At 38.1% G+C, this 20,866-nt stretch overlaps 1 protein-coding gene across 5 annotated transcripts in view; it reads left to right on the top strand.

Moving 5' to 3' along the window:
* The window catches only part of LOC134218388 (rap guanine nucleotide exchange factor 4), a 666,467-nt gene that overhangs the window by 412,613 nt on the left and 232,988 nt on the right, over positions 1-20,866 (top strand). For 3 of the 5 annotated variants that reach the window (XM_062697317.1, XM_062697318.1, XM_062697322.1), the window contains one exon: positions 19,239-19,290. In XM_062697317.1, coding sequence (XP_062553301.1) covers positions 19,239-19,290 — 52 coding nt within the window. Of the gene's footprint in view, positions 1-9,951; positions 10,094-10,151; positions 10,231-10,292; positions 10,362-19,238; positions 19,291-20,866 lie in introns of those variants that run through there. The other 2 variants (XM_062697319.1, XM_062697321.1) reach the window with 2 other exon arrangements.

Raw genomic sequence — 20,866 nt, forward strand, 5'->3', positions numbered from 1 at the left:
TCCCTATGCTGTAAACCGGGCAGAAGCATCGAATCGGAAATCCTATGCCTTTGCTCACATGGTTAACTGGATACCCTTCGCTTTGTGCCGCACTCAAAAAAAAGATAAGCTTTCGGGGAAGTGTTACATTCGGGGAATTGGTTTGCGGGGAATTGTGATACAATCATTATGCTTTAGCGTGAGGGATCCAAATCCATACAGCACCGAAATCCGTCCACCTCATAAGATATCAATAAATTTAAGGGGTTTGAGGAAAATTAACTTATAAATAATCAATCTCATCCTTGCCATATACTTGACAGTAAGCTTTTTAGCCATTTAAAAGACAAGTATGCTTTGAAATCAAAACAAAATAAATCAACGCGAACAACTTGTTTAAAGACATCCTAACGTGAAAATTTATTACAAATGTTCAGCTTCTGATTTTTAAGAATTTAACGGTAAATCGCATATGGGCAATTATATTACTCAACTCTCCAGGGAAAAAAGAGGAATGATAATATAATAAATTAATAATCATTTGTCATAAACTCAAGAATTTTGTAGAACAACGACTTTTGGGGAAAACAAAATTTTAATGCACTTAAAAGCTTGAAAATCACTTTAACATGGACACAACGTGAACGAAACGAACGGCAATGTTCACAGGACTTGTAGAGCACACCAAAAGCTTCCATATAGAGGTTGTTGCGATAGTTTTCGACGTTTATATCTCTTGTTAGATTTTTTCCAAAATTGAAAATAACCCAAAAACACTAAATCGACTTGCGGCACCTCGAAATTTTATCCGAATTAGCTGAAAATTTGACAGGAGACTTATTTTAGCATAAGAATTGTGATGCTGGGCTGACCGATTGAATTTTTGATACTTTTTGAAAACATGAAGAGGTCTAATACACACTCACTTGATTTTTCACTTGATCTTTTCCCGTTGTTTCTTTGATTTTATCACTCCTAAAACATATTCACTAACTGAGTTTCACATTTTTCTTCAACCTTGACTACCAATTTATTCACTTCACCCTCAAAAACTGTTAAAAACTGCTTTCCAAAAATCGAAGTGAGAGACAAATTTGACAACCGTATTGTGAATGCAATAAAATGCGGAAGACTCAAATTCACTAGCGCAATAAGTGAAATGGTGAGTACAAAATCTACGCGATGCAACTTCATTCAATCCGAACAATACAACGTATACGCCAGCCAACACGCAAACAAAGATGTGCATACACAAGTAAATAATCATCTCTTCGCAGTTGCCAGATTTTGTTATTGGAAAAAATCATTGCTGTTTGTCGGATTAAACAATAAATCCAAAAATAAATATCTAAACATGTTACGTAAGCTTCTATTACATTCCAAGTGGTGTATAAAAAAAATAAAACCGATAAATACCCATATATTTGATACACCATGAACATGTCTTATGATATAAAATAAACAATTCGTCAAGTCTGGCAACATTATGCATCATCTGGCATATTTTTACCACCCCATTTCCACCCACCCCAGTTGTAAACAACATTTTATTTATCGCTGCTGCACTTTCCGTACCAATTGCATCACTATTACAAACAAGTGATACAGTTATTAATTTTCAAAACATTGTGATGGAGTCTTGAGTCTTAATACAGTTTTTACCGTGGAATATAATTTGAAGGGATCACTTCTTAAAATGCATAGTGAGCTATTAATTATAACAGTGATAGTTTAGTCAATCGGATTGCATTCATTTAAATATTTATGCAGAGAAAAGCTGTACGGATTTTGATCTTTTGATTCAAAATCAGTCTACGGTGGACGGATTTGGAATCAGAAAGTGTAAATTTTGTCATGAACACTTAAAATATAGAGGCCATCATGCACCAATAACAACTACGAACATTCTATTTGCATTCGATGCGTATTTTCTATTTCTGGGGCTCTCCTTAGCCGTGCGGTAAGATGCGCGGCTACAAAGCAAGACCATGCTGAGGGTGGCTGGGTTCGATTCCCGGTGTCGGTCTAGACAATTTTCGGATTGGAAATTGTCTCGACTACCCTGGGCATAAAAGTATCATCGTGTTAGCCTCATGATATACGAATGCAGAAATGGTATCCTGGCTTAGAAACCTCGCAGTTAATAACTGTGGAACTGCTTAATGAACACTAAGCTGCGAGGCGGCAATGTCCCAGTGTGGGGATGTAATGCCAATGAAGAAGAAGAAGAAGAAGAAGCGTATTTTCTAGAGACCTCAATATAACCTCAAGGGCTTTCGTATTTTGATGCCCCATGGTATTGCAAAACGATTCGGTCGGTCATATCGTATATTCAACCTTTGGTTCCAATCTGCCATGAAAATTCAAAATTTTAATTCAGTTCCTCCGTATCAAAGATAGTAAAGTAGTTAATATATAATACTAGCAGACCCGACGAACCTTGTTTCGCCCAAAATTGATGTATTCTCTGATTATTTCTCGATCGATTTAGAAATTAATGTTTCATTTGTATGGGAGCCCCCTTTTTCAAAGGGGGGAGGAATCTCAAACCATCTTAAGAACCTTCCCCGGCCCCAAAAACCTCTCCATATAAATTTTCACGCCGATCGGTACAGTAGTTTCTGAGTCTATAAGGTTCAGACAGACAGAAATTCATTTTTATGTATAAATATTTGACCGTATTCAACATTGTTGTCCATGATGACACATCACGAACGATTCTTTTTCTCTTTTGACGTAGAATTGCGTCTTTCGGTAAGATAGGGGGGTCATTCCAAAATTTCAAATTTGGGGCCGTCACGAAAAGTGGGCAGGAAGTAAAAGCCAACAACTCAGTCATTTTTCAACGGATTCTGAAGATTTTAGTATGAATCGATCAGTAAACTCTCTGAAATTGCATACAACTATTGTAAACAATTGATTCAATGCATTTCACTATTGAAAAATTCAATTTCATAATTTTTCAGTAAATTTCCTACAATTCGGCTATTACCCATCCGACATGAATATGCACAAATTGTTGATGATTGAATTTCGAATTCACTATCGCATTATACGTAATTCTACGTTCAATGTGCGGTCGTGTCTTTGATACAACCTTCTACTTTTGTTCTTCATGAAAGTTAGAAAACTATAAGGCCAGTAAATGGTTGGGGTACTGCCAAAACCAAGTGGCTTTTCGATCGAATTCTGGTATTTTGTTCGTACAAGGAAAACGGAAATCATTTCGATGGATGTCCGATACGATTTGCGATCAATTAAATCTGCTAAACAAAGGCTTGAGCAGAAAAATGGATAATACCAAATATCAGTGAGCAGGGTTTGAATCGAAAGGAGAATGCGAAAATCTCTCACTTATCATGTCTGTATACCTTCTAGGTAGCATACCGTGAGAGACGTTTTTCGGTAGCTGTTACGATAATGAACTGATTTGGGGGGCTACAACCGATGATAAATGTCTTTCAATAAGCCCCAATTGCGGGGGGCACCGGTTCTGATGATGCATTTCAACTTGTTTTACACAGCTGTTCGAAAAAAATATGGTCCCCAACATGAAATGGGCGAGAACAAAGCGTTTTATCAAACCCTTGCCTCTTATCAGTTTGTTAGGGGGAATCCTGTAATTTACGTAGACAAAGACGGAAAGGGTGCATTATTTTCTAAATTGCTTAACATGGATAAATATAGTGTATTCAGAGAGAAGTTTAAAAATTGAGATAAAATTTATTAGGATTTATGCAAACCCTGTCAGTGAGAAAGAAATAAAGCTCGTCCATGCAGTGTCCTATAACGTTAGATTGTGAAGGGTGTCCACGATAAATTCTAAAACATAAAAGCACAGTAACTTTTTTGTTCCGAATTTGAACCTAGAAATATTTTGCTTACAACAGCTATAGGGTACATTTCTTGCATTCTGTAGATTACTTCTGAAAGGTGAAATACTTTCAGATATGTACTCGAAAGAACAAAAAGCTCGTACAAAAACAATACACCAAATTGGAGTCCTGCGCAGCACTTCTGTTCTGAAAACTATCACTAAACTGAGAACTATCACTAAAATACGCATAGCATTTTTAACACCCCATAGGAAATCAGATTCTCCGCCCAATATATCTTGTTGAAAGCAAATCGGTCAAGAATAACTGCCCGTAAAATCAGTAACATTTTGAAGCAACTTTAGCACATAAAAAATCCTATTTTGGCCATAACTTCTGAGCCCAAAATTTGACAAAATCTATGTCCAATAGTGTCTAAAAAATTAGGGAAATTTTTGCGCAAATTTGAGCACAAGAAGTAAAACTAATCTGATTAGTATAAATCACTATAGATCTCCGGGCCTACTCTAAACAAATGTTTTTGGAACAAAAATATCCTATTTATGTAAATTTAATGTACTAGAAAGTTACATTTCTGGGTAATGAATGACAAAACCTACGTAAGCAGTTTGCCGGATTAATTAAAAATTCCGCAGCCCAATTGGAAGATCGTCGATTGATATCTGCGATGTTGAATTGCACACAAAGAACAGATGTAACGAAAAAACGGTCCGTGTTAACTCATTGATAAAGGTACAATATATGTAACCGAAACGTCGGATAAAATACCCATTTTTTACCATATGAAAGTCAATCGTTACAATCACAGTCGATCTTTCCTACACAGTATTAATTTTTCTGTAAATTTACGTTTATTTTCATGCAAAATAAACGCAAAAATGTATCAGATATTAAGTTTACACGGATTAAAAATGTAGTCATGTGAAATTACATGACATGTACATAATTTCAATTGAATCTTCACGCAAAAGAATCTTGCAATATTGAAACAACTATTCCGATTGTTGCATCAAACAACACGGATATTGTTGTTTCAATCTTCAATGTTGTTGTTTCAGCATGTTCACATGCTTTATTCAATTGAACATTATTGTTGTTTTAATCTTGCATCGCATGATTGAAACAATAATAATATCGTTCTTTTGACAATCATGTCATGATTTTGAAAAACTGTATCAACATAAATCACCCTGTCTACTAGAAGTCAGCACAGTGCAGAAGTGAAGTGAACGGCTCTCACTCCCCATGTAACTTGTTCGATTCTGCTTCTGTCACTTTTTCCTCTTTTGTTGTTGTCATTATATTGTCGATAAAGTAGTTTCCCAGCATTTTCGAATGAATAAACAACAATACATATTGTTGTTTCCTGATGTATTATTTGACAGTGATAGCTGGAAAGCCTGGTTGAAACAAATATTTTCGAGAATTGAATCAACTATCGCGTATGGTTGATTCAATCCTATTTGAGGCTGTATCAACAATAAATATTGTTGTTCATGAATCATAGCAGTAATGATTCCATATAAATAAACGAAGAACTGAAAGTTTAAATTTAGGCTGTTATGCAGTTTCATGTATGGTCTGGAATATTAATAAGCGATATGAATGTATAGTCTAATGTTTGATCTTCCTTAAACGAAAATTTTCTTCGGAATAGTTTATTGTTTTAACCAATTAGTTTGAAAGGAATCGTATTAGTTAATAAAATAGTTTTGAATCGAGTTCTATAAATGTATTTATTATTTATTCATACAATTACACGATACATTTATTAATAAGTATAAGGGGTGGCGCAGTTGGCCACACGTTCGCCTATTAAGCGAATAGTCATGGGTTCCATTCCCAGCCCCTCCACCAAATCCTCGTTAGTCGCCGGATCCGTAGCCCATAAAGTGGTATTTTGAGGAACGCGCCTCTCCGACACAGCTGTTTGATGACGACTGACAAAACTGTTCTTCTCGACAGCACTCCTCAAACGTACTTCGATTAATGGCAACAGAACAAAGCAACGATTACTGGATTCACTACATGGACAAATGAACACAATGGATTCACGATGATATGGACGGACAACGACAACGATAACGAATTATGGACATCTGAAAAAAGATTCTGTGTGGATTCTGTACAGCAGAGTACCACAATATAGGGTGGGTGTACCAATTGTCGCCATACATAAGAACAACTATTTTTAAAAAAAATAAGTAAAAGGCATGTGGGTGAACTTTATATATCAAGGGAAAGGTTTTACTTCCTGCTCCTTAGAGCAGCTATGAAAACCACAATAAAATTTGTTATTATCCTCATAATTAATTACCGCCATCAGGGGTGACAATGGGTCTGGGGGTGAGAATGGGTCATCGCTCTCACCGTCAGCCTGGAGGTCGTAGAGCAAAATCGTTCAAAAAGGTCTCTTACATTTTAGTCTTCTTGCCCTCAGATACATTCAATCCATTCTACAAGCATTCTAAGTAGTTGAAACAGTGACCCATTCTCACCCCCATTTGACCCATTGTCATCCCCGACGACGGTAATCCATAATAGGAACGCATGCACCAGTTGTGGCACTATTCTTAATTTTGGTTCCTTATTTGGGAAATCCTATTGTTTTCTTATGGGATTGGCCAAATTGGGACCACTAGTGCGACAACTGGTGCAAAGGACGTCAAAAATTGAGCAAAATCAATTTTTACAATTATGCTTTGCTTGTTTTATCGTATCATATGAATATGCTTTATCGATATGAACTTGGTTTGCGGTGATTTGATTGGCCATTTGGCATATAAAGTACTAGTGCGACAACTGGTGCAATAGCCACAACTGGTACATCTAGCCTACATATAAAAAAGTAATTATAAAAATCTAGGGGTAATGACGGCTTTGGCAGGTTTTGTTCTATTATTGGCAGGGGGGTTTTTTATGACTGATTATGCTCAAATTTGGCCCAAACATTCTTTGCATATCGAAGAATATTGTGGCCAAATTTCATAAAAATCGGTCGACAAAAACCCCCCTGCCAATAATAGAACAAAACCTGCCAAAGCCGTCTGTTCCCCTACTTAATTTTCAATCAAATTCTCGATTCAATCAATTTATTATTACATAATTTTTAATTAACAGGCCATGCAAATTTAATTATATTTCGCTATGTATAGTTGAGTTTTTTTGGAATAAAACCTCATTTCTTGAAATTTAACAAAATTTGTTTGGATGATTGGACATTTCTCTGAAAGGGTCATTTGGCCGAAAGGGACATTTAGCCGAAAGGGTCATTTGTCTGAAAGGGTCATTTGGCTGAAAAGGTCCTTTGGCCGAAAGGGTCATTTGTGAGTAATGAGTAGTGCGAAGTGGGTAGTGAGTCTTATTCGGCCAAATGTCCTATTCGGTCAAGTATCCTATTTGACACTTTCGGCCAAATGACCCTTTCGAACGAACGACGCTTTCGGCCAAATCATCCTTTCGGCCAAACGACCCTTTTGGCCTAATGGTCTGTTCGATCAAATAGTATATTCGGCCAAACAACTTTCAGCCTAGTGGCATTCGGCCAAATGGTTTTCGGTCAAATGTCCCTTCCCCGCATATATACCCGATTCTTTTTTTACACGGCCGTGTAAAATAAAATCCCATATAAAATTGTTGCAAAGTTGCTCCATTTTGCATGATTCTTCGAGAAATCATAAAACTTTTTTTACACGGATTTTTAAATCTTGAACTGAAAACTTTTTTTACATGGAACGCATCTCCCGTTTTAAAAAAGAATCGGGTGTAATGAAGATCAAATGGCTATATTCCAGGGATTTTGGAGACCTTAGAAGTAATACTTACCTGCAAAACATGTATTTCACATATTTTAGACATTAATCTTCGAAATAAGTGTAAAATATTGCAAAAATGTCGTGAAAATATTTTCGGACACCTACTTGTATCCATCAATTTTCATATTTAAAGTTACGTATATTTTGTTCTAAGCCAATGACATGACATAAGTAATAGACTGAACGATCTTAAAATATTCATGCATGATGATGACTACATTCCTCAATGCACCAAACTGTTTTACTTAGTTTACGTTGGGCGGTCGTGTCTTGTACATAACCCTTCAGATTTTAAATCTTCTTATTCCTTGACATCCAAAATCAACCATCAGAGCAGCATCCTTTCTTGAATGTTCCCGTCAACTCTAATGATCCCAGTACTAGATGTTATTGATGCTATTACTACCGAAAGCAGAAACAACGATCGGCACAACTATTTCAATATAATTTTGATTATGTTCATTATATTCCCAAGCCGCATTTTTCCAATGAGTTTTCTTCCAATTGGACATCTTACTACTAGAACCACTTTTATTTATTGCGAATGTTTTTTGCTCTTCATAAATCTGTCGAGGTCCAATATTAAAATCTATTTCAAGATACTAACGTAAAACCGTTTTATATTTCACCAGAATTTTATGGTTCAATCAACTAATAACATTTCAACTGAATGAAATTCTGTAGAATTTTTCATAGAAAACCAATCACATTGTTTTAGAACACTCAGCTCAATCCCCAATTATATATTTTAATTAAATTTTAATCTCCTGGAAATAAAATAATTCCAAGGAACCCGTCAAGCCATCAACCACAAATCATTCCATCGGAAACATTTGAATAGATTGTTCACAACGGATTGATTGGCTTCCCGCTCCAGTGCGAAACATCAGGAAACCGGGAAACCTTCAATAGAAAGTCATAAATCAACCCTCCAGAAATTAATCGAAACCCATCAGCGCGGCGGGAGTAAATTTCGTGCCCAGCTTAACCGACTCATTAACTTGCTTCGCTATTCAGCAGACGCGTCTCGTTACCGGAAGGGATCGTAGACGAGAAGGCGTCCACCTAATTGCGAACCACTCACCATATCGGAAACCATATCCGTTCCATCCACGGTATAAAGATATACCTATCTAATCGATTTAATAAAAACATTCCACCGGTCCGGTCTTCATGGGGTGGGCTCAGAAGGAATCCTCTTGGCTGCTTTTCCACAGAAAAAGCAGTACTACCAGGAATGTCATGGCCGAGGGTCGCGTTCACGCGTATTCTTTCAAGAGCGAAGTTTATTGGCATCCTGGTAGCATTTTCAACTTCCTAATAAATCATATCCCCCCTCCCTCTCTTCTTTTCTTGCCATACCCAATTGAGATCCTCCGTGATCGAAGGAGACGAAACAGGACGGTTTACGCACCGCCGCCCAGGAAAATCCAATAAATGTTGCGCTCCAGTGGATAGGATGATTTGAAGGGACCATCGCGATGAAGCCGGCCATTCGCTTTAATCGTCGAGTGGCTTGACGCTCGGCATTCGGTGCGAAATTCGCGGAACAAACCCAAACGAAAAAAAAAATGGAAATGGAGATGAGGTGATTATCTGTTCAAGCGGATAACAGTTCCATGAAATTTGGTTTCCGATTGTCGGTTGGTTTTCCTCGCGGTAGCACTGATGGGTGACTTTCTGTTTGACGGTTGCCAATCACTTTTGCTCTGTAAATGTATGGCGTTAATAGATCGTTCACCTCCGAAAATGGAATTGGGGTCCTATCACAAAAGAATAATAAGCGACCGATTTAGGATTAATAAAACTAAATTAGGCCGTTACAAATATTTAATTAACTTTTTGTCCTTCTGGTCACCGAAAGGTCAAGGAAGGAAGGATAATGAAAAATAAAAAATAAAATTAAAAAAATCAAAAAAGTCCTCGGATTTGTTAAAGAATGTTTTGAAAATCCTCGAAATTATCCGAATTTTATTTTGTTGCCCCCTCAAAATATTATTTTTTGGCAAAAAAAATCCGAGGGGGGGAGACAAAATAGATTTTAAATATTTGTATCGGCCTTATTAAAAAATTAAAAGGATTTCAATTTAGAGTACAACCAAGATATAATTTTTTTCTTGAACAATGAAAGACTTAGAATTCATTGCGAGGAATTGAAGTATGAGAACTGTTGGCCTAAGCCAGCGCGCGCATCTATCATCATAGTATCTACATCGTTCGCAACCCTGCGATCGAGAAGACATTACGTATGACGTGAAATGAAATGACAGGTATATGATCTGGTATTGGGTGAGTAGACAGAAAACAGATAGAAAACGACGAACAAATAGAAAGGTAGACAAAACGTTGCACTCTGAGCTTTGTATTTGCTTAGACTAAATAGATAAATCTAGCTTAATTCTAGTTTTATTAGTTGCTAGTGGGTATAATTAGTTGCTTGTGTACAACATTGTTTCGCAACCGGTAAGCCTAATTTACTTAAATATCACTTAAAAGTACTTAGAAACTATTCTTACACTAGGTAACCTAAACTTATTCCGCAACCTATTGTCCACTCGCCATACATGCTACTCTATGAACTAGGTGAGGTGAAGTAATCGGTAAGAGTAAAGCTAAAGTAAAATGAATTCCAAACCAAACTAACTTAAAATCAACCTAATAGGACTTACGACTACCGTTTATTTACTTGAACTGTGTTAAACTACGTGGAATTGTACAAAGGGAACTAAACGTAAGTTTTTATAAACTATATGTACATTTAGGCATTAAAATTAATCGAGAACGATGCTCTATACATGTATATGTTCACGAAATAATAATTATTCAGAATCAAGGCAACTTAAATCTATACGATTGCCAGAATTACTTTATGAAACCTATTTGAATTTAACTGAATATGTTATGTTTATGTGACAGGAAATTATATTCTCGCTATCACCGGATTATACGTGTTTCATTTCGCTTCCGGCCGAGAATCATAATATCGGAAACATCCCGTTGAAACTTTACTTCAACAAGAACGTTTCCCTACATCAGAGTTAATGATTCTCACCTGAAACCCATTTGTAAGAGCACCCACAGAATAGACAAATCCCATCCACTTGACTTTCTGAATGTACGAAAGACACAATGAGCTGCTCTGATGCCAATCCTTCTCCCCTTCACAATGCTGAAACACCTGGCAAATCCCCTGGAGAGGACACACTGTGACTGTGACAAAGACACATATCGAACCTCCGTTGAATGGTGACGAATGAAGGCAGACTGCCAGTACGTCGACGTAAAGAAATCGATCTTCATCAACCAAAGGATTGACCTGAGGGTGTTTGCATTAGTGCGAAATGAATTCCATACAACTGATTTCTTCTGGCCTCACATGTGGATGAGAGACATTTACAAATCATTTCTAGATTGTCATTCGTCCGCCGGGAATTGTCTTTGCTAGAATGTTGCACATTTCTGTTCCATCAGGATTGTAAGGACTTGTAAACATCTTTTTTTTAATTGGATGGATGTACTCTTCATGCGACATGTATTCTAGGGTGAAGACCTAATTCGCTTCCATACAATACTAAGGTACCATAAAATGTGCGCATGTCTGAGTATGGCACAGTCGAATTATACGAGGACCAATTTGATTTTTTTAACCAGCCTAACTGCACGAATTACTTTTTATACAAATTCTAATGCGAATCGTTAATCAAATAATAACCATAAAATAAAAATCCTAATCCACACCATAACCCAAATCCTAATTCAGGTCCTGATCCAAAAAAGAATTTAAATCCGAATCCAAATTCAGATAAAGATTCAAATCCAAACTTCATTCCTAATCCAAAGCCTTATCCAGATCAAATTCAAACTAAAACCAAATACTAATTAAAATCCATTAAATTCCGAAATTTTAACTAAATTCTTTTCCAAGCTTAATCAAAATGTTAACATTTTCCAAAAACCTATTACACACCCAAATTAAAAACCTGATTTGAAAAAATCCTAATCCAAATTCAATTCGATTCCAATCCAAATCCAATCCAAACCAAACCCAAACCCAATCCAAATCCAATCCAAAACCAATCCAAATCCAATCCAAATCCAATCCAAATCCAATCCAAATCCAAACCAAATCCAATCCAAATCCAATCCAAATCCAATCCAAATCCAATCCAAACCAACCAAACCAATCCAAACCAATCCAAACCAATCCAAACCAATCCAAACCAATCCAAACCAATCCAAACCAAACCAAACCAATCCAAACCAATCCAAACCAATCCAAACCAATCCAAACCAATCCAAACCAATCCAAACCAATCCAAACCAAACCAAACCAATCCAAACCAATCCAAACCAACCAAACCAATCCAAACCAATCCAACCAATCCAAACCAACCAAACCAATCCAATCCAAATCCCATCCAAACCCATCCAAACCAAACCCATCCAAATCCCATCCAACCAATCCAAACCAATCCAAACCAATCCAAACCAACCAAACCAATCCAAACCAATCCAAACCAATCCAAACCAATCCAAACCAATCCAAACCAATCCAAACCAATCCAAACCAATCCAAACCAATCCAAACCAATCCAAACCAATCCAAACCAATCCAAACCAATCCAAACCAACCAAACCAATCCAAACCAACCAAACCAATCCAAACCAATCCAAACCAACCAAACCAATCCAAACCAATCCAAACCAATCCAAACCAATCCAAACCAATCCAAACCAACCAAACCAATCCAAACCAATCCAAACCAACCAAACCAATCCAAACCAACCAAACCAATCCAAACCAATCCAAACCAATCCAAACCAATCCAAACCAATCCAAACCAATCCAAACCAATCCAAACCAATCCAAACCAATCCAAACCAATCCAAACCAATCCAAACCAATCCAATCCAAACCAATCCAAACCAATCCAAACCAAACCAAACCAATCCAAACCAATCCAAACCAATCCAAACCAATCCAAACCAACCAAACCAATCCAAACCAATCCAAACCAATCCAAACCAACCAAACCAATCCAAACAATCCAAACCAATCCAAACCAATCCAAACCAATCCAAACCAATCCAAACCAAACCGAACCAATCCAAACCAATCCAAACCAACCAAACCAATCCAATCCAATCCAAACCAATCCAAACCAATCCAAACCAATCCAAACCAACCAAACCAATCCAAACCAATCCAAACCAATCCAAACCAATCCAAACCAAACCAAACCAATCCAAACCAACCAAACCAATCCAAACCAACCAAACCAACCAAACCAATCCAAACCAAACCAAATCCAAACCAAACCAATCCAAACCAATCCAAACCAATCCAAACCAATCCAAACCAATCCAAACCAATCCAAACCAATCCAAACCAATCCAAACCAATCCAAACCAATCCAAACCAATCCAAACCAATCCAAACCAATCCAAACCAACCAAACCAACCAAACCAAATCGAATCCAATCCAAACCAATCCAAACCAATCCAATCCAAACCAATCCAAACCAATCCAAACCAATCCAAATCAAACCAAACCAATCCAAACCAATCCAAACCAATCCAAACCAATCCAAACCAAACCAAACCAATCCAAACCAAATCGAATCCAATCCAAACCAATCCAAACCAATCCAATCCAAACCAAACCAACCAAATACAATCCAAATCCAATCCAAATCCAGTCCAAATCCAGCCCAAATCCAATACAAATCGAATACACATCCAATCCAAATCCAATCCAAATCCAAATCCAATCCAATCCAAATCCAATCCAAATAAAAATCCAATCCAAATCCAGTCCAAATCCAGCCCAAATCCAATACAGATCCAATACACATCCAATCCAAATCCAATCCAAATCCAATCCAAATCCAATCCAAATCCAATCCAAATCCAATCCAAATCCAATCCAAATCCAATCCAAATCCAATCCAAATCCAATCCAAACCAATCCAAACCAATCCAAACCAATCCAAACCAATCCAAACCAATCCAAACCAATCCAAACCAATCCAAACCAATCCAAACCAAACCAAACCAATCCAAACCAATCCAAACCAACCAAACCAATCCAAACCAATCCAAACCAAACCAAACCAAACCAAACCAATCCAAACCAATCAAACCAACCAAACCAATCCAAACCAATCCAAACCAATCCAAACCAATCCAAACCAATCCAAACCAATCCAAACCAATCCAAACCAATCCAAACCAATCCAAATCCAATCCAAACCAATCCAAACCAATCCAAACCAATCCAAACCAATCCAAACCAATCCAAACCAATCCAACCAATCCAAACCAATCCAACCAAATCGAACCAATCCAAACCAATCCAAACCAATCCAATCCAAACCAATCCAAACCAATCCAAACCAATCCAAACCAATCCAAACCAATCCAAATCAAACCAAATCAAACCAAACCAATCCAAACCAATCCAAACCAATCCAAACCAATCCAACCAAACCAAATCCAATCCAAACCAAATCGAACCAATCCAAACCAATCCAAACCAATCCAATCCAAACCAAATCCAATCCAAACACAATCCAAACCAATCCAAACCAGTCCAACCAGCCCAAACCAACACAAATCGAATACAACATCCAATCCAAACCAACCAAACCAAACCAACCAATCCAAACCAATCCAACCAGTCCAACCAGCCCAAACCAACACAGATCCAACACACATCCAATCCAAACCAATCCAAACCAACCAAACCAATCCAAACCAACCAAACCAATCCAAACCAACCAAACCAATCCAAACCAATCCAAACCAATCCAAACCAATCCAAACCAATCCAAACCAATCCAAACCAATCCAAACCAATCCAAACCAATCCAAACCAATCCAAACCAATCCAAACCAATCCAAACCAATCCAAACCAATCCAAACCAACCAAACCAATCCAAACCAATCCAAACCAATCCAAACCAATCCAAACCAACCAAACCAATCCAAACCAATCCAAACCAATCCAAACCAACCAAACCAATCCAAACCAATCCAAACCAATCCAAACCAATCCAAACCAATCCAAACCAATCCAAACCAACCAAACCAACCAAACCAACCAAACCAATCCAAACCAATCCAAACCAATCCAAACCAATCAAACCAATCCAAACAAAAACCAACCAAACCAGTCCAAACCAGCCCAAACCAACACAACATCCAATCCAAACCAACCAAACCAATCCAAACCAATCCAAACCAATCCAAACCAATCCAAACCAATCCAAACCAATCCAAACCAATCCAAATCCAATCCAAACCAATCCAACCAATCCAAACCAATCCAAACCAATCCAAACCAATCCAAACCAACCAAACCAATCCAAACCAATCCAAACCAATCCAAACCAATCCAAACCAATCCAAACCAATCCAAACCAACCAAACCAATCCAAACCAATCCAAACCAACAAAACCAAACCAACCAAATCAAAACCAATCAAAACCAATCCAAACCAATCCAAACCAACGCAAATCTAATCCAATCCAAACCAATCCAAACCAATCCAAACCAATCCAAACCAATCCAAACCAATCCAAACCAATCCAAACCAACCAAACCAATCCAAACCAATCCAAACCAATCCAAACCAATCCAAACCAACCAAACCAATCCAAACCAACCAAACCAATCCAAACCAATCCAAACCAATCCAAACCAATCCAAACCAATCCAAACCAACCAAACCAATCCAAACCAACCAAACCAATCCAAACCAATCCAAACCAACCAAACCAATCCAAACCAATCCAAACCAATCCAAACCAACCAAACCAACCAAACCAACCAAACCAACCAAACCAATCCAAACCAATCCAAACCAATCCAAACCAACCAAACCAATCCAAACCAACCAAACCAATCCAAACCAATCCAAACCAACCAAACCAATCCAAACCAATCCAAACCAACCAAACCAATCCAAACCAATCCAAACCAATCCAAACCAATCCAAACCAATCCAAACCAACCAAACCAATCCAAACCAATCCAAACCAACCAAACCAATCCAAACCAATCCAAACCAATCCAAACCAATCCAAACCAATCCAAACCAATCCAAACCAATCCAAACCAATCCAAACCAATCCAAACCAATCCAAACCAATCCAAACCAATCCAAACCAACCAAACCAATCCAAACCAATCCAAACCAATCCAAACCAATCCAAACCAATCCAAACCAACCAAACCAATCCAAACCAATCCAAACCAATCCAAACCAACCAAACCAACCAAACCAACCAAACCAATCCAAACCAACCAAACCAATCCAAACCAATCCAAACCAATCCAAACCAATCCAAACCAAACCAATCCAAACCACCCAAACCAATCCAAACCAATCCAAACCAATCCAAACCAATCCAAACCAATCCAAACCAACCAAACCAATCCAAACCAATCCAAACCAATCCAAACCAATCCAAACCAATCCAAACCAACCAAACCAATCCAAACCAATCCAAACCAATCCAAACCAATCCAAACCAATCCAAACCAATCCAAACCAATCCAAACCAACCAAACCAATCCAAACCAACCAAACCAATCCAAACCAACCAAACCAATCCAAACCAATCCAAACCAATCCAAACCAATCCAAACCAACCAAACCAATCCAAACCAATCCAAACCAATCCAAACCAATCCAAACCAATCCAAATCCAATCCAAACCAACCAAACCAATCCAAACCAATCCAAACCAACCAAACCAATCCAAACCAATCCAAACCAACCAAACCAATCCAAACCAATCCAAACCAATCCAAACCAATCCAAACCAATCCAAACCAACCAAACCAATCCAAACCAACCAAACCAATCCAAACCAATCCAAACCAATCCAAACCAATCCAAACCAATCCAAACCAATCCAAACCAACCAAACCAACCAAACCAATCCAAACCAATCCAAACCAATCCAAACCAATCCAAACCAATCCAAACCAACCAAACCAATCCAAACCAATCCAACCAATCCAAACCAACCAAACCAATCCAAACCAATCCAAACCAATCCAAACCAATCCAAACCAATCCAAACCAATCCAAACCAATCCAAACCAATCCAAACCAATCCAAACCAATCCAAACCAATCCAAACCAATCCAAACCAATCCAAACCAACCAAACCAATCCAAACCAATCCAAACCAATCCAAACCAAACCAATCCAAGTCCAATCCAAGTCCAATCCAAACCAATCCAAACCAATCCAAACCAATCCAAACCAATCCAAACCAATCCAAACCAATCCAAGTCCAACCAAGTCCAATCCAAACCAATCCAAACCAACCACATCCAATCCAAACCAATCCAAACCAATCCAAACCAATCCAAACCAATCCAAACCAATCCAAACCAATCCAAACCAACCAAACCAATCCAAACCAATCCAAACCAATCCAAACCAATCCAAACCAATCCAAACCAATCCAAACCAACCAAACCAATCCAAACCAACCAAACCAATCCAAATCCACCCAACCAATCCAAACCAATCCAAACCACTCCAACCAATCCAAACCAATCCAAACCAATCCAAACCAATCCAAACCAATCCAAACCAATCCAAACCAATCCAAACCAATCCAAACCAATCCAAACCAATCCAAACCAATCCAAACCAATCCAAACCAATCCAAACCAATCCAAACCAATCCAAACCAATCCAAACCAATCCAAACCAATCCAAACCAATTCAAACCAATCCAAACCAATCCAAACAAATCCAAATCAATCCAAACCAATCCAAATCCAATCCAAATCCAATCCAAATCCAATCCAAATCCAATCCAAATCCAATCCAAATCCAATCCAAATCCAATCCAAATCCAATCCAAATCCAATCCAAATCCAATCCAAATCCAGTCCAAATCCAATCCAAATCCAATCCAAATCCAATCCAATCCAAATACAAATGTAGTCTGGACGAATTCCATTTTTGAATCCCAATTCAAATCACTGAAATGTTTGGATTAGGTCATTCACGATTTGAACCCAGTTCGGAGAAGAGTCCAATTGGCAACCTCCTACCGAATCCGAATTTTCCACTTCACCCTGTTTTTTCTACCGTCCGCTCGTTTGTGCTGCATGTGTGTGCAGTTCCTACGGCTTCTGACACGTCGCCATCGGCAATACAAATCACGTATTCCGAATCGATTTCGTTTCCATTCTGCACCTAAATCCTTTCTGACATCCTTCCCGGCCCGTTCCGATGTTCATCGGTGGCTGTGACACGTTGTCCGGCGGTAGTCACTGTCCTGTTTGTTCTGCCACCCATATAGTTTGTCGATGGGGGCCTGCTGTAGTGGAATTGGTCTGACTGGTGGGTGCAACAAGTTATAATGGCACCTGAAGCTGCAAATAAATGAATGCAATGTGTTCAATCGTTTGATCAGCACCATCGTCGACCGGTCACTATGCTGTTGAATGGAAGCCTCCGCAAACAATGAAGCCATGAAAAGTGGTTTGGAGTGGATAGGGCAGTTTTCAAGTTTAGTGTAATCGGATTGTTACACCTTGTCCGTGGGTTGGAGGACTGAAAGGAAAATGTTCCATAATTTTCCTTTAATATTCTATAGAAACACGAAACAGTCAAATGATTGTTTTGGGCTAGCCAAACGAGTGCACGCGATAAACATTTTGGACTAATTGGGTAAAATGGTTCCAATTTAAAGATGGGGAAGTTCCATGAAGTATGTAATGTCATATAAATATGGATATGGATAAAGTTAAATCAAGATTAAGTATTAACTCTATGAAAATGTGAATGTTTATGAATAATTTTATTTGTTTGGAGGTCGTACAACTTCAAAATTAAATAGCAAAATTTATCTATAATATTCTTGGAAAGTACTGTGAAAAGTTAATTATATTCAAAATCACTCCATTGGCACTTGTTCCACTAGGGTCATTATGAAAATTTAATGCATTTAAGCATATTTTAAGCGTTTGCTTGAGTTCTTGAATATGGAAATATATTCAGCTGCCGGTTCAGAACTAGTAAGCGATGAAACTGACAACGAATAAATGGGATGATTGCATGTGATAGCACATACTGGTTGTCAGTTCTCCCAGTGTCCTTCCAGAGAATTAAAATAAACTTGTTTGCGTTGCAAAATGTTATTCAGCTGTAAACGAGATTAAATGCGCATTCAATAATCCCCAAAGAAAAACAACTCGAATCAATTCAATCTGTCTCACACATCCTGCTCTGTTGTCGTAAATTGAAATCCCAAAAATGACATGGACGTAATCATCGTATCCACTCAGCTCCCATTCCGGAACGCCGGTTGTCGAACGGAATGCCTTGTCAGGCATAATAAATATAATCGCAATCTCTGTATGTTCGGATTGGGAATTCACTTGCAAACGAATACACGAACGATCGGCTGTTCACTTGTAGAACCATCCTTTATCAGCATTGTCAGCTATTAATTAATAATGGCCGTGAAAGCTACTGGTTCCGGACCGGTCCCATTCCAACGGCTTACCCTCGAGTGAAGATTATTAATTTAATTTTCTTTTTTCTCTCTATCCGCTTTTCCATTTCCAGAAAAATAAGGAATTAATGAACGACATAATCTCCAACTGTAAATTAAAAAATGGTAAGTACGGCCTTCCAGAACAATTCACGAACCATTTAATATTAATGCATATCTTCAGCTGCTCTAACGAAGCATCATTGAAACCCATAATAATTTCAAGTTATCTGGAAGTATGCTTTGAAAATGATGAATATTGGATACATCAAGAGTACGCTAACGGATGTAGATTGATTAAAGATTCTGAGAAAGATTTGGAGATAGGTTGATAATTTTGAGCTACGATAGTATTTTGGATCAATTGGCAGAACGTAAAAACAGTGATAAAATGGGCCATTTTTTACAAAAGCTTTTCAAGAACAATAAATAAAACAGTATCTGCGAAATTTGGGTACATAACTAAATGGAGCCTTCCTTAGCCGTGCGGTAAGAAGTGCGGCCACAAAGCAAGACTATGCTGAAGGTGTTTGGGATCGATTTCCAGTTTGGTCTCGACAATTTTCGGTTTGAGAATTTTCTCAAATACCCTGGGCATCATCGTGATGTACGAATGTAAAAATGATAACTTGGCTTATGAAATTCGCAGTTAACAACTGTGAAAGTGCTTAATGAAGTAAGCTGCGAGGCGGCAATGTCCCAATGGAGGATTTAATGCCAAAAAGAAGAAGATGACTACACACTTAATTTTTTATACCGTGAAACGTAATTTTTGCTGGAATATCAGATTTTTATTTTGCTAGCGCACGGCTGTGCGGATTTTTACCGAGCTGCAGAAGGGGAAGGGCCGATTGGCCGAATGCCATTTGACCGAAGGCCACTAGGCCGAATATAGCATTTGGCCGAACTGTCCATAAATAACATGAAAGTCTTTTAGCCGAATAGGCCATTTGGCTGAATAAATCATTTCTAGACTAACATTTGAAAAGGGAGTAACAGCCAAAATTTATTCCTTCTGATTCTTCGTCTACATGTATACCTACATATGTGGACAAAGAATCAGAGAGAATAAATTTTGGCTGTTGCGCCCTTTTCAAATGTTAGTCTAGAAATGACCGAATAGGTCATTTGGTCAAATAGGCCATTTGGCCGAATAGCCATATGGTTTTAAAGGTCATTTTTGCCGAATAGGTTATTTGGCCGAAAAGGTTATGTGGCCGAAAAGGTCATTTGGCCGAATAAGAAGTGAGACGTCTCACTTCTCACTTCTCATTTCTCACATCTCACTATAAAAAGTGAGAAGTGAGTAGTGAGACGTCACACTTCTCACTCCGCACTACTCACTTTTCACAGTGAGAAGTGAGAGATGAGGAGTGAAAGGTCAGACCGCATCGTGCTTTCGTGCTGTGCGGTTCTTTCTCTCTTTGCGGAAGGAAGTTTTTAATACTACCCGAAGCTATTTTAATTTCAACGGTGCTTCTTAGCGCTATTTGTACCCACTGATCCCGTTACGATCTTTGCAAGGACCCGTGCCTTCGTTTTACGTTGGACCCGTTTGCGGAAGTAAAATTCCGACAAGCGGTGGTAATCCTGCAGGGACACCGTTCTGAAAAAAAAACCTCTTAGAAGGTCACGTCTCCACGCTCAGCTATGAGCATTAATAAAAACAAGAGGAACCCCCTTCTCTGAATTCTCCACTTCC

Source organism: Armigeres subalbatus, chromosome 2 (genome assembly GCF_024139115.2).
Source record: "Armigeres subalbatus isolate Guangzhou_Male chromosome 2, GZ_Asu_2, whole genome shotgun sequence".
Classification (NCBI taxonomy): domain Eukaryota; kingdom Metazoa; phylum Arthropoda; class Insecta; order Diptera; family Culicidae; genus Armigeres; species Armigeres subalbatus.